The following is an 18,951-nucleotide window of genomic DNA, read 5'->3' as shown; positions in this document are numbered from 1 at the left end:
CCCTGATATCACTTAAAGAACATCTTATTTAATATGAACAGGCTATTTCAAGCAATGCAGAGGGATTCTTGTTTAAAAATCAAAATCCCTCTTTTGTGAAGAAAGTGCTATGGCAGCACACAGCCAGCCAAATCCTAGAATTCAAAAAGAAAAATAATTTTGGACTTTTTTTACCAAAGCCCTGTTGATCTAAAATATTAGGAAGATCAAGGATATGTTAATTGTATTATAAAGTCAATTGCATCCAAACTAGAAGTTGTTTTATTGCAGACAATGATTTAAAAATTAGTGTGTGGGAAGGTTTTTTTTATCATTTAATATAAAGCAGCTCACTCTCTCTATTGTTAATGTGTCATATACTGTAGATGATAAAGTAATTATATCTACTGTTCTTAAAAGATCCTTGAGATTAAAATAGCATTCTAGAGAAAAGCTGAAAGATTTTTTTTACACAAATCAGGAGAAATCAGACTGCTGAGACCACAAAAGAAATGACCCCACCCTTCAGTGTTGCCCTGGTCCCCAGAATCTGACCCCGGGTGGAAGGGTTTCCCTCCTCATCAGGTGGGTTGGAGCCAAAGCCAAGTGTCTGAAGGCAGATGTGCAAATAACAGCACGACACCAGCATCTGTGTCTTGCTACAGATGGACCCAAACTGCCCCAGTTTGCCCAGGAGAACGTGCACAGTCTCCCAGTGACAGTTTTGTTCTGTCTGAAATGTCTTCATCGCCTGCCCTCCTCTCTGTGGGGTTATGGAGCCTTTAATGACTGTAGGTAGTTATGAAATGTAGCAATCTCCCCTAAACCTGAGGTGGAGGAGCAGAGGGCTTGTCTGAGGAGCTGCCATTTGTGCTCTGCTGTCCTTCTCCCAGCCAAGACCTCTTGGACATGACAACGCAGCACAGTCCTTGCTTTCCAAAGGCTGCCTTGGTGGGATGTTGTTTGCAAATTCAGGATTATTTAACATTTCCTGACCGCATCCTTTGTCCTGGCCTATGTGCACCGGCACTGCTCTATTGCTGCTTACGCAATTGCTTTCAAAACCTGCCGATTTTATCTTGCTATTTGATCTCTCACTGGCTGAAAGATGATGAAAGATTCCGAGCAGTTTGGTGATGGAATAATTTCTCCTGATTCTCAGCTGGAGGCTGGTAGTGACACCTCAGCAGCATAAACAGTTTCTGGGCTTTAGCACAGTCTGTTATTGGTGCAGAAAGATGGAATTTGCTATAAGCAAAATGTTTTTTCTTTTTCTCGTGCTGTTTTGCTTCTAGATATGGGTAATGCTGCTTTGGTCAGTGGGACCCTTTGTAACAAACTCTGCTGGGGTGAGTAAAATTGATTATCAGGTTCAAATTCCCCTCAGTGATTGCAGGGATATTCCTTAGACATGCTTTTCGTAGCCAAGATAGAAGATCTATGGGTTTCTTAGTGATCCTAAAGGCAAAATTCCCTGGAATTATTAAAGAAAGAGTAAAAAAAGTCAAAATATATCTTAATTACTTATCTTCTGAGAACCTACATTATTTCCTATTTTATTTACTGTTTTCTTTTTCTATATGTGATTATTCACAGCAGGGATTTCTCCATACGGGAGAGTTCTTCTGACAAGGGAAAGTCTTATTGCAGGCTTGGAAAGTACTTTAAAAAATAACAACAGTGAAAGGAAAGAAAGATTCAAACCATTAAGGGTGGAGAACTTTCACTCACCTTGACATTTCATTTTTGTCTTGTATTGTTACCACTCTTTGTATATAAAGGAGGATCATAAATTACAAATTTTGCCTATAGATCTAAGGTAACTTTTAAGTCACATGCCAGTAGAATGTTCCTGTTTTGTCTCTAGCATTGCTGCTAGCTCATTTTTGTTGGTAGTTCCACCTTGGTGTGGAACACCTTGGTTTTATAGGAACCCTGGCCATGAGGTTGGGCCATATTCCTGTGGATTCCTGGAGTTGAGAACTGCCCTTGAGATGTTTGGTTTCTGTTGCCGTCACTGTGTGTCTCTTTGGAGCAGGACACTGAAGTATGTGAAAAACACAGGTGAACTATGAATACTTCATCCTCCTGTAAAGTTGCACACACTGAATTCCATCCTGGCTGATTTTTAAACATCTTTTAATTATTAAATATTTGACTGTGCAAATACTTGTAAACCAGAGAAGATCTGTTCTGTGGACAGAATGAATTTCTCATTTCTGATTAAAAGAGTCTTTAAAGATTTTTGCTTTTGGGTGCTTTTCACTAATATATTACATGTTTGATGTAAATTTATAGAATCACCTAAAAAGGAACCATCAGGTTTAGCACCGCCTCTCATCTCTTTCCATTATGTTGAATCATTAATGTTTCTGTGTTAATACAGCATCCATACCTTATATAACATTGCTGTTTCCCAATGGGAGCAGGGTAAGGACCTTTATTACTCCAGCCACCAGCAGTGCCCAGCCTGCAGAGTGCCGGGATGTTCCGACTGCGCGCACCTTCTGCTGCAGCTCAGCACATGCCACGGTTCAGCCCTGCCGCCGTTCCTTCACTCTCGCTCTGTTATTGTGCTCCTTTCAAGCATGATTGGTATCAAAGGAGTGACTCCCAATCGCCAGGGTGATGCCAAACCCTGGGAACAGCCCACGCTGCAGAACTGGGAGAGTTTTCCAACAGGCTGGAGCTGCTGCATTCTAAACAGACCTGGAGAAAATGCGTTCTCCCTTTTGTGCCTGTGTGCTGAAAAATTGAATCATTTCCCCTTAACTCAATGTCATTCTGCTGCCTCAGGCAACTACTAGAGTTTCTTTTCGTCTATTTAAGGACCCCTTCCCATCACTCTTACCAGAAATTTTTATAAGAAGAGAGGTTTTGTTTTCACCTCAGAGACAGCGCTCACTCCTCATTCCTGCGCCAGCTCAGAATGTTCTAGTGAAATCACTGCCATTTCTGAAGAAATTTAGATTAGACCCATCAAAGGAAACAAGGACCCACCCCTAAGGCAGCAATGGGCTTGCCTGTGAAGTTTAAGACCTCCAGCACTTTCCAAGCACAACCTTTTGTGCAGGATAACCTGGACCTTCTGTGCAAGGAGGCTGATGGGAAGAACAGCTGCTCTTCAGATCCTAAGAATGTACACATGGGCTTTGCCACGTACCTCTGAGAGCTGTGGGTCAGGGTGTGTGTCCCACAGCTGGGGGACAATTTTCAGGCTGCTAATTCCCTCCTGTCTGCTGTCAGTGTTTCTAGCAGTTTCTGAGCCACAGTCAGAGTGGTCTCACTGTCATTTTGTCAGTCTCCTACAGGATGAAGGCAAATAGGAATAATTAATTTTGTTGGTACCAAAACAGAATGGCCACAGGGCACGGTCAGAACACCTGCCATGGTTCTTGCCTCTCTCTGAGGTTCGGAAACCTCAGTCCATTTGGGCTGTGCAGCCTCAGAGCCCCTCAGAGCTGTGGGCACCCACACCTGCATGGCTCAGGCCAGTGCAGTGTCCTGTACACGGAGAGTGGGATCCCGGCGTGCCTGCACTGGTGTGGCACGTTCTGCCACTGCAGCTCGTGTGGGCTGGGGAAGGAGAACATCCCTGGCATCTGCTCTCCTTGCAGTGCAGCCCAGGGAGGAAGGTACAGCTGGGCTGAGCTCTGCAGAGGATTTACACACTCAGGGACAGCCCAGGTGGGCTCTGCCTTCCCCACAGCGCAGTGACATGATGTACTTGCCATACTCATTCTACAGCTCATGAAGATTGGCCTGGGTAGCATTTGGCAATTAACAGGGCTGACAATGAGTGCCCAACAAAAGAGACATCAGCACAGTATACACACCGGCAATTTGGAAGTTGCCTCTGTGCCTTCAAATGGACACATGGATTGCTTGGGAGCTCTGAAGCCAAGCACGCAGGAGTGTGTGCACATTGCTTTTTGCCTAAGGTTGCTCTGAAGGTCTTGTTCCAACACGTACTACAATTATCTTCTCAGAGCGCTAATAGGAACACTAGATAAGTGTCCGAATTGCAACACTTTGTGCTCATAAAATTAAAGCTTATTATGCTGATTAATGACTAATGAGATGCATGCAAATAAAAAGTGCAAAGTTCTCCTTACTCCTCAGTATTGCTGCTGCCGCATTTTGAGCCTGCCCTAAGCTTTGACACCCGACACTACAATGTTTGTATTTTTTACTTCTGCTTTTTACTCCAGCTCTGTTCCTCCATGTAAGCCTGTTTTCTCAGTAAACAAGTGCCAGTGATAACCCAGGTGCAGATTTTGTAATGCAAAATGTAAAAAGGAAAGAATCCTTAAAACTGGCTTTTTCTTCTGGGGTCTGGTAAGAAGCCATCTCATTCTAGTCTGCTTTTTGTCTGTAATGAGTGCTAATGCCATGATTAAGTAGGGGATTTTGTGAGTTTATTGGTGGTTTGTATTTATTTTGTCACATAACATAGCATGCAATAAACCATATTAGGAAGCTGATTTACATTGTAGATGCAGACTCATTAAATGTATAAACATTATAAAAACATCTTGTCAAGAAAGCCACAGATCTTATATAGGGAAAAAACAGTACAATCAATGCTGAGTAGCAAAAGCAGTAGCGGTATATTATTTATCCTTATGGCTCAGAAATTGTTACCTATTATACCATATCAAAATAAGCATTTAAATCAGCAGCAGAGCTGCACTGAGTATTGCAACACGCTGCACCCTTGTACGTGGCTTCTCAGCCCCTGAACTGCCTCACTGCCCTTCCCACGCTCCAAATTCCAGTTTCTGCTTTACTCTCTCAGGGATCAATTCAGGAGATTTTCTTCTGCAAGGTTAAATGCAGAGATGCCTGAGAATTAGATAACTGGCAGTAAAATACTGAAAGTAAGTCGTCTTTTTGGCAAGAAGGGCAGGAGCAAGAGGTGTCAGTGGTACCACACTGTCCAGCATGGACAGGCTGCTCCTCTGAGTAAATCACATCCAACCACCCCAAACAGCCTCCTGTGAGGCCAGAGGCCACGTGATGGCCTGTAATTCACCCTGGGACAGTCAGGAAGCAGGCACTGAGCAGGAACATCTTTGAGGCTAACTTGGCAGGCTCCTAGAGGAGGAATGAGAAGCAGGGCTCCTGGATTGGGAGTATTCCTTAATTTGGGCTGCTAGTTGAACATCCTCAACAGACATGTCTGAGAAATAGCTGTCACCACCTGCCAGAGGAGGAAAATGAGCAGGGCAATTGGAGGAAGCACGCTCAGGGGACAGGTAGCAAAACAGAGACAAGTGTGATGTGATGCTGGAAGGGGTTAAAAATGAAGAAGGTGATTTTGCAACAGGTGGGAGTTGGGCAAACAAATCCCCACCATCGCTGCGGTGTCAGGCCAGGCACATCAGCACAGGCTTCTGTGTGCAGGAAGGAGTCCCTCATGCAGGTGAGCTGGTTCCTCCAGCCCCCAGAGAGACACTGGTCAGGAAAAAATCAGAATTTTTTTTGTTGTTTTCCAATACTAATTCATGGCTGAGAGCCCAGCATAAGGCAACAATGTGAATCACTGGCACAGATCTGCCTGGAACTCAGGGTTTAGGATTCCCGTTCCCACGGTCTCCCACTCACTCTGTATTTCCCAACATCCTCCCATGGCTGATGCCTTCCTCAGAGGGAAAAAACAAACTTTGTGGCTGGAAAACTGAGAGAGAAAGACTCATAGAGCGATCATTCTGTTTGGGCTTAAGCAGGTGAGGGGAGAAGTGCACAGGAGAAAGGATGGATCTGCGAGCAGGTGTCGTGTGCGAAACCCTCTGGGTTATTTCCAAGTGAAATTCACAACAGAGCTCATATTTTAAAGAGGTTTTATGGGAAATACTCAGTGCCTTAAACCCACTCTCTTGTCCCTGATTGAAGTCAATAGCTGAAGGGTTTTGACTGAGTTTTCCCATTGCAAGGACCAGTAGAGCATTGTTCCACTGGGCAGACTGAAAAGTTTTGCCCAGTGACTCTTAAGTGGTGAATATGAAAACTTTGGGTCTTATGAGTAATCTGACACATCATTCCATGTGTATTCCACAGGTAGGGCTTGATATTTGTAACTGATTCAAACAAAAATCTCTGCTAAAGGGACTTGGACCAGACACAGCTTTCTGGTTGCATCAGAGAGAAGCAAAGATTTATTAGCATTTATTCCACATGAACACCAATCACGGTAGAGATTAACTCGGGTAACAGTGATTCGGAACAGAAGCACAGATGGAAGAAGCAGACAGGACATCCAGAGAGCTCTGATGAGCCCCTGGAGTGAGCAGTGTTGAATAAGTTGGACAAGTGTTCGCTCCTGCTCGTGGCAGGGGATGTTCAGCCGTGCTCAGTAAAGTCTTGCTTGGTCCAAAGGCCTCACTGGGAGGTCGTGCAGTGGAAGATGCTGGTCTTGCTGATCACTCCTCAACCTTTCTAAAACTCCCTGGTGAAAGATGGAGGAAAGAAAGAATTGCTTCAAAGAATTCAGCATTTTAAACCTTATGTTACTTCCTAAGTATCACCTGTGCTGTTCTCAGTGCACCAGGGTTGTCTCAGCCTCCTGGAAGGGTCGAGATAAGTGTCAGACCAGTGTGTGCAGATTTAGCAATTAACTACATGGATCTGCTTCTGCTCTCAGCCATGGAAGTGCAAATCACTTTAAATTTAGAGTGGCTGCAGCAGTACAAACCAAATACAGGTGAATTTAGAATCTGCATTTCTGTGTGTATGGATATTTACAGTAGATTTTTATAAGTTAAAGAGAGATGGCACATAATATGCTTTAATCTTGCCTACCAAGCATTAATATATGTTGGAGTGTTGCAGGGCAGAGGGGATGTTTGATCAGACGGATAAAATTTTGTGGAGGAGTTTGCAAAGCCTGTGTAGGAATTTTTTAAAAACTAGAGCTCATCTAAACCAAATTTTACCAAATAATCTTCCTCATGACACAAAATCCTCCTGAATTCACTGCCTTGTTTTCAACATCAGAAGTGTCTGTGCAGTGTTCCTGCTGTTTGCACTGACGGCTTCAGGCCCTTTGGGCGAGAGCCAGCTCTCATGTCATGACTGACTGTCAGTCTGCAATGGAAACTGTGCTTGGGACAGAGCCTGACTGAACCTGCTCATTGTAGGGAGTAAATGGAAACCTCAAAGCAGGACCATTTTCCATCTTTTCATTTAAAAAAAAAAAATCAAAAGTAGAATCGAATCTTTCTAAAAAGTACATGTTCCTGCTCATTTTCACCATTTTCAGGCTCTTGTCTGAGGTGCAGCCAGGACCTGGACCCTTACCCAGTCTCATCTGTTTTATGGCTTCAGACACTTCCTCCATGGTTGCTCCTCTCTCCAATGTTTTGTTTCCTTCCAGGCAGAGCTTCATGTTTTCAGCACTTCCTGGAACCAGAGCCAGGAAATCAGATCTGGATCAGACCCTTTGGTCGCTCTCCATCTTTTGCTGCTTCAGTATTTTGCAGCCAATGCCTCACATATTTTAAATGTCTTGAGTGTTCCAATTGTTCTACCCTGCTTTAACCAACCCCTGCTTAATGCCAGTCACACTTCTAACTTCTGACTTTCCTAGTTCCTTGCATACTTAGGATTTGGCACCATTTTCCCTTTTCCCCCTCCATTTCCTCTTTTCACCCATCCTCTGACACAACTCTTCATGCCATCCTTCATGGCATGAAGGATCTACTGCTCATGTAGATTTGTCACTGTCTAAGAACAAACATCAGAGTGGCCTTAAAACCAGACTGGGGAAAAAAATTGCAAAAATATTTCCAGGAAAAGTTATATCCTTTCCTGCTAATCAGAGAGAGTTGTGAATTGCAGGATGCATTTTTAAATTCCATTTTTACCTGGGCTTTCACAAGAGTCGCCAGGCTGGGACTGGGAAGATGAAGCGCGGGAGAGGCAGGATTTACCCCCTCCTCCTCCACCACTGCCACCTCCTCCACCTGAAGTTTTACCACAGGTTCCACCTCCTGTTCTTCCTCCACTCCCTCCTCCTCCTCCTCCACTTTCAGAAGAGGAAGATCTTCCATAGGATCCTCCAGTTTTTCCTCCACTGCTTCCTCCACCTGAGGACCAACAGCTTCCTCTTCCACTACTTCCTCCATGACTTCCTCCTCCTCCTCCTGAAGATCCACCACCAGCTCCTCCCTGTGAAGTGCTGTAAGGAGGAAGGAGTGTGTTATTTCTTACCTTTCATTTTCCCAAATAATGGCACTCCTTGATGGTACTTAGGGGAAGAAATGGCAAATTACAATTCCAAACAGTTTTGCATGCTGCCAGCTAAGATTTAGATTCCATGTGAATTCCTGTGCTTGTAGTAAATACATTAATGATTAATCCCTTGCACCAGTCCCTAACACAAATATTGCTGCCGTCCTCTTTCCCCGATTGCATCGATAGAAAGTTAATTAACTGATGTACCTAATACCCTGCGTCCCTTCCTGCAGCAGTGCCCGGTACTGCTGGATCTCCTGCTCCAGGCGGGTCTTGATGCCCAGGAGCATCTTGTACTCCTCGTTCTGGCTCTCCATCTCACAGCGGATGCTGGCCAGCTCCTCCTCCAAGGGCCCGATCATGCCCTGGATCTGCTGCAGCTGCATGTTATAGCGACGTTCTGTGTCTTCCAGGTTGGATTGCAGAGAGTCTATCTGCGAAGGGAAAAACAAAATGCAGTGTTTAGGGGAATGTGGCAGAATTAGATCCTTCTTATGCCCAGCATGAGAAAAGTCCCACATGTTGCTGGATGTGCCCAGGATCCTCACTGACTGTCACAGCTGACGTCCTGGCATTCCAGCAGCTCCTGAGCTCTTTGCATATCAGGGGATGAGGAGCAGGAGTTACCTACCAGACTGATCTGGGACTGCAGCTCAATTTCCAGGCTCTGAAATTCACGTCTCAGCACAGAGATCTGTTGGTTGCTTGATTCTATTTCCTGGCTACTTGAGTGGACTTGTTGACTCACTTCCTCCATCTGAAAAATTAATGTAGGGAATGGGAGTTTCTGAGTTTTACTTACAGTGCAACATGGCAGTTTATCATGGGGCCATATGGAACACGACAATTTGCAGAAGGGCTGTGGGTAGAATGGGGCTGTTAAACTTGTTTGTGTGGCTCTGCCACAGCAATTCAAACCCACTTGTGATTTACTTCATTTTGACCAAAGGGATTCTACCGTTATTCTGTAAAAGCAATGGATGTTATATCATTCCTCTACAGGAAGTTCTTACCAAGAGTTGTCATCATTTACCTTGCTTTCATACCACTTTTCAACCTCTGCACGGTTTTTCTGAATAATAGCTTCGTATTCTTGCCTCATCTCATTCAGTTTTTTCAGTAGATCCTCTCCTGGAGCAGTGTTTATCTTCACATTCACATCCCCATTGGACTGGGATTGCAGCAGTTTCATTTCCTGCAGAGAAAACCCAGGCCCAAGGACAATGAACACAAATGGAGCCTTTCAACAACATATCTCTCTCTGTGTGCGTGTGTGTGTGTGTGTGTGTGTATTTGGAGGGTTGTGCTGCAGTTATTTAGCCTTGACTTTTGTTGAGGGGGCTGAGCTCAGGGGTACCCTGGAGCACCCTGGCCCTGCCCCTTGGTCGGTGTTTGGAGCACAGGATGTCAGCTTCCCACATCTCCAGTGTGTGTTTCAAGGAGCTGGCTCTTACCTCCTCATGGTTCTTCTTGAGGTCGATGATCTCCTCCTTCAGAGACTCAAACTGCATCTCCAGGTCAGACCTGGTCAGGGTCAGGTTATCCAGCAAGGGCCGCAGGCTGTTGAGGTCGCCCTCCACATTCTGCCGGAGCCCACTCTCCATCTCAAACCTGTGCCAGGGACAGTGCAGAGAGCTCAGCCCTGCTCCTGGCACCTCAGCCCTGCTCCTAACTGACATTAGTTATGGAAAATTCACCTATTCCAGTATCAGTGCCTGCTGTTTTATCTGTACTTTGGAGCATGCAGCATCTCTCAGCTATCAGAATTAGGAAATCATCAGCCAGTACTTAACATTTAATTAATAATATTACTTAAGAATATAAAGGCATTAGACATTATAGTAAATAAATGTAAAGTTTAATATTAATATCAAACTTTAATATTAAAATGTCTTCTATGGTCTCTTGCATCATCTCTTCTTACTGCAGCTTTGTCCAGGTTCCTTCTATCTGGTTAACCTGACTTTCAGTGACAGAAAATCCCAGTTTTGATTTTCTTAAAATTAAAACTTTTTGTAAGCTCTGGCTCTGCAGCCATAGGCAGCATTTCTGCCAAAGATTACTCTAGGAATACTGAAAATTTTGAAATTTTATAAATTATTTCAGTTGCGCTGCCATGGAAACAGGAGGAAGCCAAGTCCCTGTGGATCGATATTTGTTTACAGAATGAATCTATGAAACTAAATTCAGGAAAGCAGGAGGAAGGAAGTCAGTGCCTGTAAAGGAGCAATATATATTTACTTTATTCTAAAGTCTTCTGCAGTCATCCTTGTATTATCCAGGTCCAAAAGTACCTTGTGGGTGTCCACAGCTGCAGCCAAAATCTATAAGAGAAACAATATGTTAAGAAAACATTTCCTGTGAATCTCTCAGTCTGTCAGTGCTTAAAATTCTCTGACAAAGAACATCCTACCTGTTTTTGAAGTTCTTCAATTTGTCCATAATAGTGGCTGTAGTCCTTCGGGCCAACAGGACCTTGCTTCTGGTACCACTCCCTGATTAACTGTTCAAGCTGAGCATTTTCTTTTTCCAAATTCCTGACTGTCTCCATGTAGGAAGCCAGGCGTTCATTAAGGCTCTGCATGGTCAGCTTCTCGTCGTTGGAGAGAATTCCCACATTCCCTCCATAAAATCCACCACTGCCAAAGCTGCCACTGCTGAAACCAGCAGCACCAAAGCCTCCTCCATAACCGCCCCCAAACCCGCTCCCTCCTGACCTGAAGCCCGTTCCCATGCTGCTGTGGCCCATTCCCCCTCCATAGCATCCCCCACCCAGCCTTCCTCCACAGCTGCTGCTGCTCATTCCTCCTCCGTAGCTACCGCGCCTGCCATAACCACCACCTCCCCCAGCACAGCTGCTCCGGGAGCTTCCTCCACCACAACTGCTGCCAGAAGACCTGCCACCACCACTTGTCCTGGAAGTGACTGTCCTCGAGGAGGCCGAGGAATGCGAGCTGCCCCCTCCACCCCCTCCACTGCTGCTCCCCCGAAGGCAGCTCTTCAGGGGCTGCTTGGAGCCACAGCTCATAGTGGCAGCGGCGAATAACTCGGGTGGAAAGTCAAAGCTGGTCTTACAGTTGTTCTGGAATCATAGCTCCAAGTTCCAGGCAGCCTCCTCTGCATTTATACCTGAGACAGTGGGTGTCACCGTGGAAGGGAGTACCCGCTTTCCATGTGTGGTTGCAAACCCTAATTTGCTAAAGGGAGATGCTTGGCAGTGGCAGGAAGCTTAACCCTTCCTCTCAGTGTTTGTGACCGTTTGTTTATTAACACAAAACATGTAATTTCTGTTGGGTGGCTCTGAATTAGGGAGATCTCTGTCGAGATCTAGTTCACTGGCCTGCAGTCATCCGAAACAAACTCATCCCACTCACCTCGTCCTGGTCACAGCCCTCTCAGCACAACAACACACTGTCATGGTACAGGACAGCAGTGGATGTTCCTATCTCTCTTCTAATGCTCAGCTATCCATCAAGGAATTCTGGCTGTTTTTTTTATAGCTAACTGATGTTTTCATAGGTTTATCATTATCCTATGCTTTATGCTCCTTATTTGTAACGCTTTATTGCTTTATGCCTTTGGAAAGCCTACAGCAGGATGCATGTTGTAGGTACACAGAAGCACTCTGACTTCTTTGTAACATCTCATAAAACCTCAGTGAACGATGGCAAATGTCACGGCAATTATCAGCAATTATTTCAATCATACCTCTATAATTGCATTTAATAAATAACAAATTAATTATGAAAAATGGTATCACAACTGCAGAAGTGCTCTGTGTCAGGCTAAGGGAAGGAAGTGGGGCAGGTTGTTGCAGGGAAAACCCCTTCACGTGCTTGGACCAAAGGCAGGAACAGGATGGTTGAGAGACCTGGGAAAGCCTTGGAGCTTGGGGCTGGTCTCTCCTGACAGGCTGGGAGTGTCCTTGGTCATGTTCCTGAAGGGGATTCAGAATTTTATCAGGATGTTTTCCCTCTGCAGCACAAACACAGTACTTGGAGGAGAAAGGTAAAGTTCCTGGTTTGGGGATGAAGTCAATAAAGGCCATCAAAACAGCATTTTTCCTTCAGATTTGTTTTCCATTCACAGACACAGCAAGACCAAAAATAGGAAATATTTGCTATCTTCCATTTTCTTCTTGTGAGATTGTATCTTTGCCCAATGCAGTGGATAGTTCAGCTGCACACCTGCCCTGTGAGCCCTCACATCACCCTGGGCCTCAGACTGTCAAATTTCTCCCCTGGGTACCTTTCACCCCTTCCCTCCTGCCCAGGTACATGATCCTTGGCAAATCCCAGTCTGTTATCACACCTTGTAGGTTGAACTCGTGTGATATCCAATTTCCTGTATTGATTTGGGATATTACTGTTTTCTCACTCAGCCTTTGTGGTGGTGGTTGTTGCTAATTAAGTTTTGTTTGTTACAGCAACTGTTTGTGGAGACAGTTTTTGGTAGAGGCCCCTCCCAGCACACCCTGGCCCACGCAGAGGAGAGGACATGCCTCACGTTCCACCTGCTGCTCCACTTCATCTCTGAAACACCCGAGGGAGCAGGGCCTCCCCTGCATTGTAGGAATTTAAATGGTTCACCACAACTCTCAGTAGAGTCTGGGGGATAATTTTCTCCAGTGAGAAATCCTTTTCTCCCACAGTGAATGAAATTCTCTTCTATACTTTTAGCTACTTTGGCTCAAGGAGCAGCTGGGTTCTGACCCATTCAGCTGTTGCTTTGACACCCCTGATACAGAGACATGGGAACAAATCCATGTTGTTCTGTATAATTCTGCAGAAAGATTTGGTTTTTTGATTTTTTTTTTTTTACTGGAAAGATATTTATTACATTTATTACATTTTCTGTATCAGTCAATCCTTTTAGGAAGACCAACCTTCCTATCTTCCCTTAACAACAGAACATTTTTGGATGGTTTGAATATCAGTGAGGATGCTTGTGTGCAATTTCATGGCTTCATTTTTAGTACATGAAAGGAAGATTTAATGCCATTTTTTCCCCTAGAACTTGTGCAGGCAATGTACTTCAAGAGTGAAACTTAGTTCCTTAAACCTGAAGAAGCCTGGCAGATTCATAATGTCTGGAAATCCTGGCCAGGATCAGAGAGAGGAAGTTACAGAACAAATGGTTCCTGAAAGAAATGTTTTATTTCAGAGCTGCTGTAAGGTGGAAGCTGGTTTATGAGGTAGTAATTTTCTCAGCAGTTCTGTCTCATAGTATTGTCCACTTGCAACACACTGAGCTTCCTGGGTGATCTTAGATAGTGTTTCCATCAAAATCCAGAGATGCTGCTGAAGTGCAGCTGGAGGGCTGGGAAACCTTCACATAAAAGTGATTGCAATAAACTCCAGGAACTGGAAGGATCCCCAGCAGTACCTGTGAAATGGGACAGTGAAATGTTACAGAATCTAGGGCTGGTGCTGCTCACTGCAGCAGAGCCAGAAACTGGGCAGTGCCAAACGGGGATGGCACTTTGAGGGGTGTGGTGGTGGAGGAGGAGGAGGAGGAGGAGGAGGCAGGTGGCTCCACAGTTGTTTGCAATGAGGCCTCTCCCTTTTCCTGTGATGAAACTGCTACAAGCTCCTGCCCGAAGAGGAGGATGGACTATTTAAGCCTGAACGGCTCAGCCAGCCCTGGCAGGAATTCACTCAGCATTTCAATGGCAGGGTTCCCGTGTGCTCTGCACAGCCCAGATGTGCGTTGGCTGAAGCAGAGCACAAGGAGAACGCAGCCCTTTCCCTTTGGGAGTGTGGCAGCAGGAAGGGGCTGGGGCAGAGCTCAGGCTGGGGGTGTGGGTGAGCACACGCTGGCTCCTCTCAGCCCCCAGGATCACCTTTCCCAGCTCCACATCTGCACCCTCCCCGCACTGTTGTGTTTGGGAGGAACCTCCAAGGCTGCTGAACACATTTGTGGGGTCACGGGACTGTTGTCCCATTTTTGGTGCCTCACTGGGATCCTTTTCCATCCTTCCTGCTTCTGGTCAGGTCTCGTTGGAAAACTCAATTCTTGTATGTTGCTACACAGAGAAAAACTATCAAATATTTACCTAGGGAATATGACTCATTCTCCTAATTATATGTTATAAATTAACTCCCATTATACAATCATCAGGCAGTTTTATTAACACCAGATAATCCCATAGGATTTCTCCATAGTAGAAAAGAAAGTCAGGCCGTGCAGTGTGACTGTGTTGGAGGGTGAGCATCATTCTTGTTTGTACTCTGCTCTTTGTTCCAGTGAGCTTCAGCTGCCTGACACTTGGCATGAAGCTGTTCTCTTCTCCATTAAAATTTAAATTATGAGGATCTTTTTTGTATCCAATAAAAAAGCTAGATGTTTGAAAATGGAAACATCTGATTTAGATAGGTTGTAATGTTTTAGAGCTTAATCGTGTTTATTGCTTTATTAGTGGATTAACTGAGAGTTCTAATCAAAAAGTAATTCCTACCCAACAATTCACAATTGTTCACTCTGTAGTGGGGGCACAATGTGTTTGTAATCTTTTTGTCCCCCCCCGCTCTAACACAGGTGTGGGTGCCTGGCAGAAGTTCCATCCAGAAATATCTGAGGCTGGAAATGTTGTCAGTTCCAACAATTTCCAGTGAAAAGTGTGCTTTTCTATAAATGCATTTTTGTGATTAGAAAGAATTCTGTCAAAGATGCCTCATTCTTCTCCAGGCATGGGGCTCCTAACCAGTGTGCTTGGTTTCACTCCCACAACCCAAACCACAGAGTATTGTTTTAGATCCCGGTGATATTCTGTGAAAATCATCTGCAAGCCGTGGCATTGGCAGTGCTGGGTGAAGGGCTGGATTCGGGGATCTTAGAGGGATTTTCCAACCTAAATGATTCTGTGATTCCCTTATGCCAAAAAGTATTATGGCTTTTTTTAAGCAAAGGTTTTTAAAATATCTGTTTTGAAGTGAGAAAGTCCCCACCTCTCCTGAACTATTCTGCAAGACAGGGTGTAATCTTGGTGTCCACCCACACCCCAAGGTGTGTGGTCACAGGGAATATCCCTGGAATCTGTCCCTGTTGTGTCCAAAGGTCCTAATGCAGCACGTTCACCCACTGGTCAGTTAAAAACTGGACTTGGCATGGACAGGTGACCTGCTCCTCCAAGGAAGGGCAGTCAGGAGTGTCCAGTCCAGCAAACATCCCTCCTTTAGGAAAAGCACAATTCCTGCCTTCATTCTACCTGATCTGTTACTCATTCGCTATTGCAGAGCCGAGTAGTGATGAAACATTAAAGAGCACCTTCAAAAGCTCCACCACCCAACAGAGCGATGGTGGTTGTGATAGGAGCAGTAATTAGGTGAGTCAGAGCCGTAAAGAGACGTTCAGAGCACAAACCCTTTGGTTTGGAGCCGCTTCACTGCGGGTCTAAACAGCCCCTGGCCCATCTGTCTCTCTGGGGTCTCAGCTGCTGCTCCATCTGCCTAATTAGCAAAGGGTCATTACAGCGCATTTACAACGCCTGAGGAGACCCTGGCTTTCACTGTGCTCCCACCTAACAACACAATGCAAAATACTCCAGCGCCGTTTGGAAAACAAACAGGTATTAGCAAACTGCTGAGCGAGTTTCAGCCTGGCGCCCGTCCCACGCACCCGCACACGGGAGAACACCTGGGACCTGCGGGGGGCTGGGGGACACCCGCACCGTCCCTCGCGTCAGCCTCACTACGAGTGTGACCATTAAACACCGGCGGAGCCCGAGCAGGGCCGGTAGCTCGTTCCGTGGTTTGCGGCACCGGGATGTCCCCAGCACGTCCCGCGGTCACCGCTGCCCCCGGCTGGTTCTGCTGCGAGGGGATGAATGAACCGAGCCCCCAGCGCTGCCCCTGCCGCAGCGCCCTCGGCAGCTCGGTGGGAGCCGAGTGCCCTCTAGAGAGCGCCTGCAGCCCAGGGCCGGGATCACTCATCCTGCAGCTCCAAATAATGTCCACATTTCCCGTGTGTCGGGATCCCTCGGCGCGGTGGGCGCAGGGCTCGGTGGCGCAGAGGGAGCGCTGCCCACCCCACACAGGGCAGGGGGGCTGGACGGGGCTGAAATTGCTGCAGGTTGTGGATCGATGCATTTTTGTATAATTTTAATCACATATTATTGTACTTGTGTTGGATAGGCTAACAGCAACTACTTAGCCACAGTCAGGATTAGCTCTCCACTAACTTAGCTCTGGGCCTCTTAGGGAAATGCAAATGCTGCTTTAAGCAGAGTCTCAGACCTTGGACTCAGGTAACGCAGTTTTTGCACACCTGGGGCAGAGCAGGGACCGGACAGGCCGGGGCCAGGACAGGGCTGGGGACCAGGACACGAACAGGTCGGGGCCAGGACAGGGCTGGGGACCGGGACACGAACGGCTGGGGACCAGGACACGAACAGGCCGGGGCCAGGACAGGGCTGGGGACCAGGACACGAACAGGCCGGGGCCAGGACAGGGCTGGGGACCAGGACACGAACAGGTCGAGGCCAGGACAGGGCTGGGGACCGGGACACAAACAGGCCGGGGCCAGGACAGGGCTGGGGACCAGGACACGAACAGGTCGGGGCCAGGACAGGGCTGGGGACCAGGACACGAACAGGTCGGGGCCAGGACAGGGCTGGGGACCGGGACACGAACAGGCCGGGGCCAGGACAGGGCTGGGGACCAGGACACGAACAGGCCGGGGCCAGGACAGGGCTGGGGACCAGGACACGAACAGGTCGGTGCTTCCTTTGGATCCGCCAGCTAGGAACAGCTGACACCTGATGGGGAGAACTGGGAAGTGCCAGGATTTCCCAGGCACCTTCTCCATTTCCTTGGTCTTCAGCACAAGAACTGCACGTTAGTCTGGATTACTAATTATTCCAGCTGCTCTTAATTTTTTTTATGTGACTTTAAATACAGAAATACAATGCTAATGACAAACCTCTGCTTCAGACTCGGTCCGAACTGGACAGTTTTTGGATTGGCCAGTTTTGCCCTGTATTCTCAGGCATGTTCAATGTCTCTGTCCTCTGGGGAAAACAAAATAAAATAAACCAAAACAAACCCGGTATAGGCATTTTAAATTTCTCTTTCCTCTGGGAAAAACAAACCCAACCCAGTGTAAATATTTTCACAGGTACTTCAGATTGCTGTTTCTTTCTCTGGTACAAGAGGGGCAGTGCCGATGGAGCAGAAGGTGAAAATTCAGAAGCCAAATTCCCAGGATTTTAGTTTTGATGAGGATCTGCCTCTCTCTCACGGAGGATCGGATTCACGCTGTTCTGCTGGGAGGAGCAAGCGAGCAGCTCCGGGGCTTTGTCCAAGGGTTTGGGCAGCTGCAGGGAGAAATTCAAGTCTGGGAAGAGCATGAAGAGACCCTGGTCCGGCCCCACGAAGGTGCAGTAGTGCAGGATCCCCCGCTTACTTCCCCGCCCTCGGGATGAGCATCTCTGCTCCCGCCCGTCCCCGCCGCCTCCCGGCCGCCAGGGATCACTCTTGTCCCTTCTCCGCTTCCTCACAACCCAAATTCCGCCTTCCCTTTGCCCCTTCCCGGCTCCCGGTTTATTGCAGCTCAGGAACCGGCCGGAGCAGACGCAGAAATGCTCTTTAGCACGCGTGTGGCACAGTCAGGAGCGGGAATCGGGGAAATGAATTTGCCTTTATGTTTCAAATGTTTGGGTTTTTTTAATTTCTCAACAAAGGAGTCCAAAGTATTTGACACGCGTTTAGGTGTGAGAAATCTTTGTACCGTGTCCCATAAGGTACAAAAACGGCTTCCAGGCTATCGGCTCTCTCTGTCCTATGGGTGTCTCTGCACAGCTGTGGATGTCCAACCACCCCTTGGCTGATGAGCACAGGAGGATGCTGAGAACGTCTGCACCTGCTGCTCTGCTTTCAGGCACCAGGAGGAGGACACTGTCCTCGCGGGGTTCCCCTCCCCGGGAAGTGGTTTGGCACAGAGGAGTGGGTCTGTCTGCGAGGGACAGCACCCCACTTGGACATGCTCACCCTGCAGAGACAGGCAGGGCCAGGAGACACCTGCTGAGATGTGTGACAGCCATCATGCTCCCCAGCACCAGCACACCTCCCAGTTTAACACTGACACATCTGGAGAGCAGCTGGAGATGAGCACCTGAGGAGGCTGCTCAGTGGTACCTGTGTGTGGATACACACCTGCCTGAGCCTTGGAAATTTCTGCCACTGTTCTTTCACTGATGAGCTCCAGCTCTGCTGGCCTGTCTGACTCCTCCCATTGCCACATCTGCCTCAGGCTGTGACAACAGGGAGGAGCTGGACAGCACCTGCCAGGTCAGCAAGGGCACTCTCTCCTGCTGGCCAAGCAGCTTTGTTCCCAGTGCAGGATCATCCTGACCGGTTTAGGTGCCACTTGCTCATGGATCAGCACCTGGTGTTCGAAAGGAACTCGGTTTCAGACACAGGTTCTTGATTGCAGGCAGAAGCAAAGTTTTATTAGAGACATTTTTCACCAGCAGGTAATAAGTGACCTGACTAACTCAGGTAACTCCTAGAGGTTACAGCATTGCAGAACAGAAGAGCAGAACAGAGGGGGTGGCTCCTGACACCCCCTTTAGCTACGTGGCCAAGCGTCGCTGAGTTACTTCTACTTTCTCTGCACAGAGGGTGCAGTGAACACGGACTATTCTCACGTTGTCTGTGGGTTTTCCTGTCACCTTCCAGTCCGTTTCTCCTTAATCACAAATTCTCCTGCAGGTCACTGGAGGGAAAACACAGCAATGTT

The 18,951-nt window shown here is 47.0% G+C and overlaps 1 protein-coding gene across 1 annotated transcript; it reads right to left on the bottom strand.

The window, feature by feature from the left end:
* Window positions 1-6,277: 6,277 nt before the first annotated feature.
* LOC120763670 (keratin, type I cytoskeletal 9-like) lies at window positions 6,278-11,242 on the bottom strand. Its single transcript, XM_040087126.1, has 9 exons — window positions 10,628-11,242; window positions 10,456-10,538; window positions 9,669-9,825; window positions 9,248-9,409; window positions 8,846-8,971; window positions 8,422-8,648; window positions 7,845-8,158; window positions 7,279-7,380; window positions 6,278-6,427 (listed from the first exon to the last, which is right to left on the bottom strand). Exons 1-9 carry the CDS (start codon window positions 11,240-11,242, stop codon window positions 6,402-6,404), a joined length of 1,812 nt encoding a protein of 603 aa, XP_039943060.1. The 3' UTR covers window positions 6,278-6,401.
* Window positions 11,243-18,951: the final 7,709 nt, after the last annotated feature.

This window comes from Hirundo rustica, chromosome 27, assembly GCF_015227805.2.
Source record: "Hirundo rustica isolate bHirRus1 chromosome 27, bHirRus1.pri.v3, whole genome shotgun sequence".
Classification (NCBI taxonomy): domain Eukaryota; kingdom Metazoa; phylum Chordata; class Aves; order Passeriformes; family Hirundinidae; genus Hirundo; species Hirundo rustica.
This window is presented reverse-complemented; position numbering and strand designations above follow the sequence as displayed.

Excerpts from the sequence above, each read along its gene's own strand:
- LOC120763670 (XM_040087126.1), bottom strand. The coding sequence starts at position 11,242 with ATGAGCTGTGGCTCCAAGCAGCCCCTGAAGAGCTGCCTTCGGGGGAGC. Across the intron at positions 10,539-10,627 it reads TTGAAGAACTTCAAAAACAG|ATTTTGGCTGCAGCTGTGGA; the intron begins GTAGGATGTTCT and ends TTTCTCTTATAG. Across the intron at positions 9,410-9,668 it reads TCAAGAAGAACCATGAGGAG|GAAATGAAACTGCTGCAATC; the intron begins GTAAGAGCCAGC and ends TTTTCTCTGCAG.